The sequence below is a fragment of the Salvia hispanica genome, chromosome 4 (genome assembly GCF_023119035.1).
Source record: "Salvia hispanica cultivar TCC Black 2014 chromosome 4, UniMelb_Shisp_WGS_1.0, whole genome shotgun sequence".
Taxonomy (NCBI): Eukaryota; Viridiplantae; Streptophyta; class Magnoliopsida; order Lamiales; family Lamiaceae; genus Salvia; species Salvia hispanica.
Genome location: NC_062968.1, coordinates 36547077 through 36560958, shown reverse-complemented (window position 1 = coordinate 36560958; position 13882 = coordinate 36547077). Strand labels below are relative to the sequence as shown.

General features: G+C 34.2%; 1 protein-coding gene across 1 annotated transcript; it reads left to right on the top strand.

The window, feature by feature from the left end:
• Positions 1–8073: 8073 nt before the first annotated feature.
• Positions 8074–8802, top strand: LOC125217710 (17.8 kDa class I heat shock protein-like). The gene has a single exon (XM_048119231.1). The coding sequence runs from the start codon at positions 8212–8214 to the stop codon at positions 8680–8682; it is 471 nt and encodes a 156-aa protein (XP_047975188.1). The 5' UTR covers positions 8074–8211; the 3' UTR covers positions 8683–8802.
• Positions 8803–13882: the final 5080 nt, after the last annotated feature.

Below are 13882 nucleotides of genomic sequence, written 5' to 3'. Positions count from 1 at the left end.
GAGAAGCGTTGAGACATGCATGAGTTAAGAGATTGATGTTGAAACTGATTTGTGATATGTGCCTATGTGATTAAAAGGTGAAAAACCTCGGTTGCGAAGCCGGATAACGAAAGAGAGAAACGTACTTGAAACCTAAGCAGTCGAGGTGGGCTTTATTCTTAAACTCTTTTATGTTGCAAATTTATGAATGTGGAGAGATAAGGGTGGTTTAACTGTTATGCCATGCCTATGTCTGTTTTGTTATGATATTGTGCGTCTGATGCCTAGTTTGAGAGTTCGCTCCATTGGGCTATAGGGCTATGGATATGTATAAACGAATTCGGGTCTGAGTAGGGCCGCAAACCCTATCAGGCTAGTGTACACGGTGGGGATCGGGAGCCGTCCTTGCTAGTCGGCCGGTCTCGTGGGCGAAAAGTGTGGCCACACTTTCGTCGCACCATGGAAATGTTGTGATTGTGGAAATTGATGAGAAAAGTGGGGAGTTGTTTGACTGGCCAGTCTAAGAGAATATTTTTGTGATACTCGATGATATTTATTTTGATAATTGTAAAACTCGAGTTCACTATGGTAAGGGTGGCATAACTAATAAAATATTTTGGCAACGAGTTCACTGAGTATTTCAAAATACTTAGCCATGCATGTGTTTTCCTTATGTGCAGGTTGAACGGCGACGAGCGGTGGTGGGTGTTGAGCACATTAATTAAATAAGATGGATATTTTGAACTTCGAGTGTAGCTGTGTCTTCATACATAGCTTCACTTTCTCTTGGTCGTTTCCGCTGAATTTTTGAAACACTTTAGTATTATTTGGCTATTTTGAACTTGTTCCCTTTGGTTTAGAAGATTGAGACATGTTGTGGTTTTTGGTTGAATTTATGTCGAACCCTTGACTTTTGATCGTAGTTTATGGTATCAATTCTTCATTGATTTTCTAGGTTAAACCTTTTATTTATTGCTTGATAGTTCGTTTAATACCTTGGTCAAATCTCTTTAAATGAAACCCTAGCCTATGTTTTTATTGCTTTTAAGTCCGTTTTGGTAGCAGTTGCCGTATTTATTATACCCTAGAAATCCGGGCTGTTACATCCACCCACCACGCCGTCCTCCCCCTGCCGCCGTCTAGGCTCCTCCAATTATTCAATACAGCTGATTTCTCGATCTCGATCTCTCTGGATTGGTTAATTGATATTAGAAGCAACTAAATCCATCTAAGTATTTCTCAATTTCATGAGCAACAACTGTTCTCAATTTCAGATCTGTCTCACTGATCTGTCTCACCGAAATCGGCCTCGAGAGGTAACGAATTGAATTCCGACGCCGATTCGAAATGAATCCCCTCCAATTACATGATGCAGCCAATCCGCAAAGGCTCGGTATCCTAATCGAAGCGCAGTCGAAACGAGAATGATGGAGATTTGGTGAGAAGAAGTCAGAGATCGAAAATTGAGGAGAAGAAATCTGTTTCCACACAGCCGCACATGCTTACCTGGCTTACAGATGTGTGAGAAAGAAAATTGGAGTTGAGAATTTGGAGAGGGCGATTAAAATTGGGGGAAATTAGGATATTCAAGAGTGATGATAGATAGCATCTCATGGTCTTGGTTGACCGCAGCAACGGCTGCTGCATTTTTATTTTGATAAATTATATACACCGAAATTCCTTTTTATTCTCAGAACTTTTATCTCGATATTTAACATTTAAATCAGTGTTGATTATTGATTGATTACGCCTGCTTTTATTTGTTTCTGTTTGTTTATCAGATGAGAGTATTTGGATGTTCTATGTGGGAATATTAGCAACATTTATCTTTACTCTATTAATTTGGATCTGTAATATAATATGGTTGGAAATCGCTAACTTGGTACAGGTTTTGTGGTTGAATTTTTTCCTTTGGATCTGTAATATAATATGGTTGGAAATCGCTAACTTGGTACAGGTTTTGTGGTTGAATTTGTTCCTTTTGAAGTTGCATGTGATGCTTTGTTTTGATTAGAGCAATGTGGTTTATGAGCATTTTTTCAAAATCAAGGTTAATCATAATGCACTCCAGGTGTTTGGTGATATTCTCCAAATGGAAATTAGTTGCTAAGAGATAGATTCAAGATTTAGCTATCTTCCTTTTTTAATGTCAACTGCATATATAATCTATGTCAACTACATATATAATGTCAACTATGTGTACAATCCATGTCAACTACATATATAATGTATGTCTAACTACATATACAATTCATGTCAACTACACACGTATAATGTCAACTACACACATATAATATCAACTATGTGTTCAATCATGTCAACTACATATAAAATTCATGTCAATTATATGTACAATCATGTCAACTACATATACAATTCATGTCAACTACACACATATAATGTCAACTACATATACAATTCATATCAACTATACACATATAATGTCAATTATAAGTTGTTGACATTCGATATTCTCGGTATTGATATGTGAATTGTAAGTGTTATTTTTTAGTTGTTGACATTTTAATACGAGTTGTTCGAGTTGTTGATATTCGATATTCTCGGTATTGATATGTGAATTGTAAGTGTTATTTGTTAGTTGTTGACATTTTAATACGAGTTGTTGACATTCGATATTCTCGGTATTGATATGTGAATTATAAGTATTATTTGTTAGTTGTTGACATTTTAATACGAGTTGTTGACATTCGATATTCTCGGTATTGATATGTGAATTATAAGTGTTATTTGTTAGTTGTTAACATTTTAATACGAGTTGTTGACATTCGATATTCTCGGTATTGATATGTGAATTATAAGTGTTATTTTTTAGTTGTTGACATTTTAGTAAGTGTTATTTTATTGAATGTTGAAGATTTGAAAATTTGAAGATTTGAATGTTGAAGATTTAAAGATTTGAAGATTTGAATGTTGAAGAGATTTGAAGATTTGAATGTTGAAGATTTGAAAATTTGAATGTGAAGATTTAAATGTTGAAGATTTGAAGATTTGAAGATTTGAATGTTGAAGAGATTTGAAGATTTGAATGTTGAAGATCTGAAGATTTGAAGATTTGAATGTTGAAGAGATTTGAAGATTTGAATGTTGAAGATTTGAAGATTTGAATGTTGAAGACTTGAAGAGTTGAAGATTTGAATATTGAAGAGATTTGAAGATTTGAATGTTGAAGATTTGATGATTTGAATGTTGAAGATTTGAAGATTTGAAGACTTTACAGCTAGAGTTTTAGAGAGGATTTTAGAAAATGATTTCAAATAAAATTTAATGAAAAGAAAATTATACTCCCGTGTTGACATAATGTGATAGTTGTTGACATTAAGTTAATCTTGTGAATTAGTGGCTGAGATTGCATCTCATTTCTCAATTATGCCCAAAAATCTCATCCTAATATGACCCTATATACTGCTCCATTTTGTTAGACCATTTTCAAGGAAAAAAGTTAATGAATAGGTAAAGTTATATAACTACTATATTTATTTATTTTCCATGAAAATCATTTTCCAAGGAAGAGGTATTTGAGAAGGTATTATACCTTTTTTTTAGAGGTATCTTTACCTCTCTATCAATGGAGAGGTAAAATCTTATAATTACCATATTTGTCCTAATTTCATGAAATCATTCTTTAATGGGGAAGATGTTTGAAAAGGTACGACACTTTATGTTTTTAATGCATTTCACAAGTACACGAAAATATCAACCCAGTTTTATTGAGATTTCACATGCATTATATTGATATTTTACATGCATTATATTGATAATTTATATGCGTTATATTGAGATTTGGTCAAATCATCTACATATACGAATACTGAAATAAAAATCATCAAATTTCATCATCTTGTTATAATTTTCGTGTTTTTTTTGTATTAACATAATGTATTATAAATATCAACACAATGACATGAGTATTTTAATACAAGTACACGAAAATATCAACCCAGTTTTATTGAGATTTCACATGCATTATATTGAGATTTTACATTCATTATATTGAGATTTTATATGCATTATATTGAGATTTCGTCAAATCATCAACATATACGAAAACTGAAATATAAACCATCAAATTTCATCATCCGAACATCGTCGAAACAAAAGCAATTGATATCTTGTTAGAATCCTTATAAAATTACCTTTAATTTGATAAATTTTTTGCAAAAATATAATTTAAATTGAGAGAGATACGTAAATTTAAAATTTTAGGATAATTTTAATAAGAGATGATTGACATTAATACCCTTTAATTTTATTTAATAATTATTTAAATTTAAAATATAATATACTTGACATTATATAAACTATTAGATCTCCTAATCTAATATTTAAAAATTGGCCTTAGTTTTGGATTGCTAATTAGTTAGCAATTTATCACCTCCCTACCTTTCTTATAGTACATTTATCCTTTGGAATGTGTTATTTTTTGAAAGGGTATATTTCACTTTTTAAGAAGATAAATAAATAATATATCTTTTTTATTTATCTTTCCTTGTTGTATATGCTCTTAAGAAAATAGTCATACTTATTTATTTTGACCATCCATCAAAATTAGTTTATACTCCCTCCCAGCCTTAAAAAATATTCGGTAAGATCTAATTTCATTTTAGTATGTTTCTTAAAAGCATGCACTTTCAATATTGGAATTTTTTTTATCTCCATTACAATGAGACATATTCTTCATTGCCAATACTTCATTTATTTATTTTTTTGTTTTTGCCCCTCTTACTTTAATTGTTATGCATTAAAATATATGTTGTGCAAAAATATCATATTTTAAAGGGATATTGACACTTAATATCATGAAACTTTCAAAAAGTTAAGTTTTTCCACGAACTTTGAAATTAACAAATAATATAACGAACTTTACCCCAAGTTTGTTATTTCCCACCAATAAAAAAATTCTGGCAAATAATATCATGATACGGATTTTTTTCATAATTTCTCAACAACAACTTCGAGAGTTTCAAGATTTTCAATCTTTGAGAATAGTTTTTCTTGAAGCACACCCTCCAAATTTGTTCTTCAATCTATTAATATAATCAGAATTTTTTCACTGGTAGGAAATAATAAACTTGGAATAAAGTTGGTGATATTATTTGTCAATTTCAAAGCTCGTGGAAAAAACTCAACTTTTTGAAAATTTTATAATGTCAGGTGCCAATATCTCTATTTTAACAGACCTATAAATAGTGATAAGTTATATTACCTTCTATTACGAGTTCTAGATATTTAACAAAAAAATATATGCAAGACAATGAAAATAATACACTTTGTTTTGGAATGCTCCATGCCAATATCTCTATTTTAACGGACCTATAAATAGTGATAAGTTATATTACCTTCTATTACGAGTTCTAGATATTTAACAAAAAAATATATGCAAGACAATGAAAATAATACACACTATTTCTTTAGAGCATATCCAATGGCGGCAAGCGGGCCGGCTAGTCGCTCCATGCGCGCTGGCCGGTCCGCTAGCAGACCATTGGGACTGGCTAGCGCGAAATCGGCGAGCGAATCGGCATGCTAAATCGGCGAGCCCAAGCCGATTCGTTGGCCGATCCGCTAGCCACCATTGTAGCGTCCCGATCGGCGAGCGCTCCTTTTTTTATATTTTTCGAGACTCTATATATACGCGATTTTAACGTCATTTCCATTCACACCGCTTGTTTTAACGAGTTTCTCTCTCTCTTAGTTTTTGTACAAGAGCAATATCGCGAAATGGAGAACAACAACGACTCTCCTCCAGTGACGTGCGGGTCGCAAACTCCCACGGTACCCGTGGGAAGTGGATGGAGTCCAATGGGCGGTACTACAATATGTACCCTTGGCCACAGATGATGCATGGGATGCCAGGGGTGCAGCCGGTGGTGCAGCCGGGGGGTAGTAGTATGTCAGTGTGGCAGGGCGGGTAGGGGGTGCAGGCGGGGTGGGACAATGTCTATCGCCCCAGTCTTAACTTTTTTACTGTGTCTTCCCACACATCGACCCCATTGGAGACTCAATTCACTGGAGATGACACTTTCTCCCTAGAGGAGTTGTTGGAACAAGTCGATCGATACGACGACACTCCCTTCATACAGGGGGAGTAGATCGGGGTCGGGGCGCACCGAAGTAGAAGAGGGGCAAGGGCAAGGGCAAGGGCAAGGGCAAGGTGGTCGGTGAGTCGTCGCAGCCGGCTGATGACGACAATGTACGGAGGAAGTGGACGGATGACGAGAACGTCGGGCTGTCCAAGGCTTGGGTGACTGTTTGCGATGATCCTCTCCAGTCGAACAATCAGAGGATCGTCAACTTGTGGGCTAAGATTGCAGCAGCCTACAAGACACATTGTCCGCATGGGAAGCCACACAGCGGGGAGAAGTGCCGGAAGCAGTGGGACCGAATCAGGGCTGCGGTCTCCCGATTTGCGGGGTTGTATGCCAACAACCTCCGCATGAAGACCAGCGGCCAAACTGACGACGATGTCAGGAGGATCGCGGAGTCGCAGTTCCCCTTGAAGAATGTTTATAAGGAGTTCACATTCTGGAATTGCTATGAGGTGCTGATGGATTCTGAGAAATTCCGGGCGGGTGTCGATGTTGGCTGGCCGAAGAAGCAGCGGCTGAACCTCGCCGGTGACTACAACAGCAACGGTTGTTCCCACGTGCTCCCGAACGATGCTCAGGAGTTCCCATCCCCTCCGTCGTTTACTCGTCGCACCTGTCCGGTTGGTCAAAGGACTGCGCAACGGGCCCGTTCTAGGGGAGTCGCCCAAGGGTCCCAGGAGGTCTAGTTGGCATTCCCCTACTGGCAAATCGACAACCGAACTCGTGCGTCAACAAACGGTGATGAACATGTGGAAAATTGTCAATCAATGGAAGGCGGCAGAAGACCCCGTGGAAAAGGGGTTTCTTTATGAGATTCTTCAGAGTATGCAGGCCGATTTGGCCCGCGCACGTAGGGCCAGGGGAGACGAGGGGGACTCAGCTGCGCAAGATTTGGGGATCCCGGGTAGTGGCAACGGAGGAGTGAGCCGGGGATCGTGTGTGGAAGCAAGATGGTGTTTTTTTTAAACATTATATAATTTTTTTTTTACTTTTTTTAAATTTATAAATAAAATTATCGCATTTTCCCGTATCTGTGTCGTAAATTTAATTCCGTATTTTGCGTGATTGTAATTTATTTGTTTTTTATAATGTTGTTGGCCTATGGCTAGGCTATTGCTTGTCCAGTTTCTTGTCCTGATGATGTGACAGGAGGAGTTTCTTGTCCTGATGATATGACAGGAGGAGTTTTTGGCTAGGCTATGGCTGGCCTAAAGCCATTGGAAGTATAAAAGTAATTGAGTTCGGGCTTATGTTTTTATATAGGGGTAACTGCTTTTAAATTCACTAACTTTCCATGAATTCCGGTTTTTCCCACGAACTTTAAAAAGTTCGTGTAATGTCACGAACTTTATTGTTGGTTGCCATTTTCTCATGTCAGGTTTTCCGGTCTGATTCAAACTGTTCGTTTCCTATTAAGATAATATCCAAATTCTTTTATCTTACTATCATTATCTTCGTCTTTGAAATAGCTTCGCGTGGGTACCTTTTATGCCTCAATCGGAACTCGGATGAAGAAGTTATGGTCATTATGATGGTACAAGGTCGCACAAAGGTTGCAACCTTCATCAAATGGCCATAACATCTTCATCTGAGTTCCGATTGAGGCGTACAAGGTACCCACATGAAGCTATTTCAAAGACGAAGATAACAATAGTAAGATAAAAGAATTTGGACATTGTCTTAATAGGAAACGAACAGTTTGAATCAGATCGGAAAACTTGACATGAAAAAATGACAACCGATAATAAAATTCATGATATTACACAAACTTTTTAAAGTTTAAAGAAAAAAATCAGAATTTATGGAAAGTTGGTAACTTTAAAAACAGTTAGCTAAAGCTTGCGTTGTTTTATTATGGGCTATTACTTTATTCACAAGCCCAAATTTTTTATGTGATCCTCCTCGCAACAGAGAAGTGTAGAATGTGGCAGCTAAATCTAGAATCTACCATTTGTATTCAGATACAGAGAAGTCCAGAATCCACAAGAAACCGACCGATTTCTCTCCTGATTACTATAAATTCTCCTCCTCCTTCATCCCGATTCCTCATCAAACATTTCAAGTCATAATCATAAGCTCTCATCAATCAAACAATTGGCATTAATTCTCCGAGTTGAAGCTAAAAATGTCTCTGATTCCGAGCTTCTTCGGCCGCCGCAGCAGCAACGTGTTCGACCCATTTTCCCTGGATGTATGGGATCCCTTCGAGGGCTTTCCTCTCTCCACCAACTTCCCCTCCTCTGCCCGTGAAACCAGCGCGGTGGCCAACGCCCGCATCGACTGGAAAGAGACGCCGGAGGCCCATCTCTTCAAAGTTGATGTTCCCGGATTGAAGAAAGAGGAAGTTAAGGTTGAGGTTGAGGATGGTGGCATTCTGCAAATCAGTGGAGAGAGAAGCAAGGAGCAGGAAGAGGAGAACGACAAGTGGCACCGTGTGGAGAGGAGCAGTGGCAAGTTCTGCCGTCGCTTCAGGCTGCCGGAGAATGCCAAGCTGGAGCAGGTGAAGGCGGCGATGGAAAATGGAGTGCTCACGGTGACGGTGCCCAAGGAGGAAGTCAAGAAACCGGAAGTTAAGGCTATTGATATTTCTGGTTAAGTGGAAAAATTGGTGGTCGGGTTGTTCTTGATTTCAATTTGTAAAGCTTGTGTTATTATTTTCGGACACTTTGTAAAATGTAATCAAAAACCCGTTTAATAAGATTGTGTTTTTATTTTCCGACACTGCCTAATGTGAACTATCATAAAAAATTTGTGTATTACTATCTGTTTAATAAGCTGCAACACAAATTACATTCCTCACCTGTTATCTGCCTGAACACAAAATACATTCAGCAATAAATATCTGCTTTGGACTTTGGTAGTTCTACGTGCAAGAAAGCATTAGTCGAGATCACTCCTTGTTTGCGACAATAGAGAATGTGGTCCTTCGGTGTTAATTTATGCCATGAGTTGAGAAAGTCTCAGCATAGTCCACCTTATAGGTATGTAAGAAAGTTTTAGCCTAGCTCACCCCACGAATAGTCCACCCCTTAGGTTTGGGAGAAAGTCTCAACATAGTCTACTTTATAAGTCTGGGTATATTCTTTTATTACAATGTCTTTTTTTTGTTGAAAACATCCGTAGGCATCCTACAAACTTCCTTTAGATAGTTTGTTTTTCACCCGAAGTGTTCTTCATTAATAGGGCTTTCATCTCAATAAACATAGCATCCCTCAAATGCTTATGTTTCATAATTTTTTCGGCTGACTGTGAAATTTCTTTCTTCTCCTATAAGACTGCTTCAAAGGCTAGTGCCATTTTGGTTAGATTTCCTTACACAAAATTTGTAATTCCATATCGACTCTTTCTTTCGATTTTCTCAGAGAAATTGAATTTTCATTAGGTTTAGAAGTTACATCAAATATTGGTAACAAACTCATTATTTTGTAGGTTTTGATTGTATCTTGATGTGTTAGTTGTTGAGTTTCATAGCTTGAATTATGCATTTGAGTCAATTATATACCAATTGGTTATTTCGACATCTTTATTGAGTTTTGAAAGGAAAGTGGACTACAGTTCTGATTCATAAATAACCTCTAGTGGATGTCTCCCTAATTTTACCTAGTTAACGAAGTACTCCACTAATTTTTACGTAATTTGGTTATAATGTTACTATCAGACTGGGCTACATTTAGCAAAACTTAGGCCCAACTAAGCTAAATTAAAATTTGATTTGATCTTTAAATTATTGTTATAAGATAAGATAAAAGCACTAGTCCACAAATAGGCCCGGCCAGTCCGCTTGAATCAAGAAGTAGTAGTAATAATTAAGGTTAAGGATGACTTTAAAAAATTATATAAATCTCACGTATATTTAGAAGATGAGATGCAATGAACCGACTGCCCCAACACTAATCAAAGTGGTACCATAATTAAATGTTTTTTTACGAAACCCCAAATATCACAATCTAGTTAACTAATAATAACAGGAACTAGATTCTTGGTGCAGTCATATGGTGGTTTTCACTTCCCACAAAATTCATTAGCTTCAATTCAATCAAAACAGAAAGAAGAAATTAGGAAATTATTAATCTTTAATTAGTGGGGACCGGCTACATTGCTTAGTCATGTCCGCTGCACCAATACGCTAAGTGCAATGTATTTGTGCATCAGAGCTGATATTAATTAGTACTCTTACAAAAAATCATATACAATTGCTTACACCTAAAATATTTATTATGGAACATTTGCTTTGATTCAATGAATAACCTATATGCTGATTCAACCATGTGCCCAACTTAGAATAATTGCAGCTGCTTTAGAATAATATAATAATATGTTTTATCTTTGCATTACTTACACATACACCAAAATTAATTAAGTAATGAAAGATGTTTATATGATCTTTTCGTTCTTTCAAAATGAATGTTCGAATTTTGTGGAGAGAGAACAATATATACTTTGGGTTTTCAGTGATTTTATATAAATTTTATATCAAAATTCAGAGACGACATATGAAGATTAATTTAAAGTATGGACTGAATTTGCTACTATTTTTTTCAATATTTTTTAAGTAAGTGATCAAATTAAAAATGTTATGGACCTATTTAATTGATGATTCGAATAATTGATTAGTACTATAGCAAATTGAGAATATTGTTTGGATTATCCCAAGTCATTGATTAGACGTTAAAATCATTATCAAAACCTGAAGTACTATATGAGGGACCAGTTGCATTTATTTGACTGGAAGTTCTATAATTAGATTACCCACATTGAATACAAACTTCCACTGTTAAACATTCTCCAAATGATTTAGTTTCAGTGGACTTTGGGCCAATAAATACAAACCCTCGAGTCAAACAATATTCACTTGTGTAAATTGATCATAGGCAAAAAGTTATTAATAAAACAGAGTCATTGATTATTTTAAATATTGCCAATTTTAATTTTGAAATATGGTACAAATACATGTATTGCTTATTCTCTTATAGTCTACTTTTTTTGTCGTAGATATATACAATCTTTTTCAGATTTTTAATTAAAAAAAAAACAACAACATCTTTGGTAGTTTTTTGTGCTCAATGTTACAAATGGTCCATTTTTTGACAAAAAAATGACGGAATGATTAAATTTTAACAGTCAACTCAAATTTGACCAAATTACAATTAGATTGATCTTCAACATTTTTATTTTATTAAATTGATCTACATTACTATAGTTTTACTTTTATTTTAAAAAAATCTTGAAGTGAAAGGATTTCCCTTCTTCATAATTAAATATAGAAAATATCATTATTGCGTAACACAATCAATTTCATCGATTTTGTGATTTCTTACGGATAGTTCAATGCAATTAAGTTTAACTTTCTTAAACATTCACATTCGACCTGATTTCATCACTCAATATCATTCATTTAACGTGTTTTGATCAGTGGGAAAAAAAAATCATTTGATTAGCAAATTAATTAGAATTATAGATTTTTATTAATTACATTAGACGTTTAAATATATACTCCACCATATGCTACTGTTACTTTTTTTTAAAGAAATCTTACTCGTATGTAATCGAGTAAATCGAATTATGTGGTAACAAAGAATTTGTTTATACTTAGATTTAGGATATAATTAGTTAGCAGATTAACAAACTGAACTAATAAAAGAAATTTGACTCATATATAAATCATAGTAGTACCTAACGAAATATCAAGTATTCAAGTTGTTATAATACTGAACGTAATAAATGTTATCATACCCAATATTATTATCAATGTATAGGGAATATTTCTTATAAAATCAATTATCAGCACTAGAAATGACACATCACACATACTTTTTAGATAACCAAGAAGTCAAAAAGATTAAACAAAATGAAGTTTGCTTAACAAAAGAGTCAAATCCTAAATTCATTACACGTTTCAAGTTTATATTGGTACCGCACTACTTAGAAAAAGGTGTTTGCTTCTTCAACGTTACGAATGTCAACCCTTCATGCCCATATATCAATAAAATAGTTGACTCCATTGAGATTTATTTGTATATCTTTCCATCACCTAAACATTTAAATTAAGTACCCTTCAACGTATGGTGATCATATAATTTATAATAAAATGTTTCTGAGCTGATTTGTTTTCCAATTATTATGAAAAATAGAGCTAAAGGAGTGGCAAATAAACTCGGGCAATTTTGTTTGTTTGTTCGAATAAGCTTATTTTAAAAGGGACAATTATTGAGATGGTTAATGTTTGCAATAGTGAACCAAGATTTACTCTTCTCTTATAACTGTAGTGCTTAAATAAGTTGAATTAACTGTTGATTACTTGATTTCTACTGAATTCGAAACAATACTATGTTTTGTTGAATTCTTGATTGACTAAATTTCTGTCCCAAACATTTCATAGTAATTTATTTATCCTATATAAAATTGAAGTTTTTAGTAGAGAGAGTTTTGGTAAGAGTTGTGAGTTTACTATGCTACTCAATATAGCAAATTAACAAACATGATTAGTAAGGTAACATATATTATGACCTTGAGCTGAACTAACTATTGTACTACAACTATATAATGTTATGCAATTTATTTATCTTAAATATATACGTATACTGTATACATTATTAGCTACCATGGATAACCATAATTAGTAGCTTCAGGAGTATTATCATACTTGTGCATTAATAATTTTGGGAGCATTGAAGAGGACAAGTGAAACATACAAATACAAGTAATATAATTTGTCTGAGAGGCACAAGTCGGATTGAAGAATTGAGAATAAAATCAAATCTTTTACTATTATAAATTGAACTAATGGAAATTGCATTTTTTTTTCACGCACAATTAACTTTAGGTGCGTCTATAGAAAAAAGAGAACTATACTTAAAATTGTATCAAACGTGATTCATAAATTTTAAAAATATCTCCAAATGTCCCTCGACTTTGATGTAATATTGTTGAAGGGACTTTTGTATTTTCAGGACTTTTTTTTTCGTCAAAAATACTCTCTAGATTTTTAAGGGTATTTTAGTGTCTGTGTTAAAAGAGAAATGACAATTTTCAGATACACTCCAATTTTTTATGCATATAATCTTATTTTATTTTTCACAGATTTATTATACACAAATTTTAAACTCCATCCGTACCACTCAAGACGTCCACTTTTCCCTTTTAGTTCGTTTAATTCAAGATTACACTTTTAATATTTGAAAATAAATTATCCTGCCATCTCTCACCATTATAATATTCAACTACATTTTTCTCTTTACTTACTTTATTAAATAGTGTAGTATATAATTGTGGATAACGGTGACATCTCTATAAATTCCGAAAAGAAAATGGTGGCAGATACCCATAAAGGCCAGAGCGTATTTTAGAAAAAAAAAAAAAAAAGAGATCGTATTTTAAACAAAAAAAATGTAAAAAACGTGCAAAAAGTCCATTCAGTAATATTACATTGAAGTCTAAGAAAGGGTAAAGTATTTATAAAATTTGAATACCTCGTTTAATACATTTTCAAAAATTAGGTAAAAAAATATGATTCACTCTTAACAAAAGTTAAAAATATGAAAATGCAAATCAAGATCACTCTATTATTATCCTCTTAAAACAACCACTCCACTATACAAACATAGAAAACAAAGTAAAAATGTGAAAACGCAAAATCAAATCACTCTATTATCCCTAAAAACAAGATCATTCCACCATAAAAATCTAGAAAACATCCATTTCTGCAATTCCCCAACACTATTTTCCTCCATTAATATCGTATATCAAAAGAAATCAATTCATTATAATAGTAAAATTTCATAAAATTATCTCATAAA

Coding starts and splice junctions, on each gene's coding strand:
- LOC125217710 (XM_048119231.1), top strand. CDS start 8,212: ATGTCTCTGATTCCGAGCTTCTTCGGCCGCCGCAGCAGCAACGTGTTC.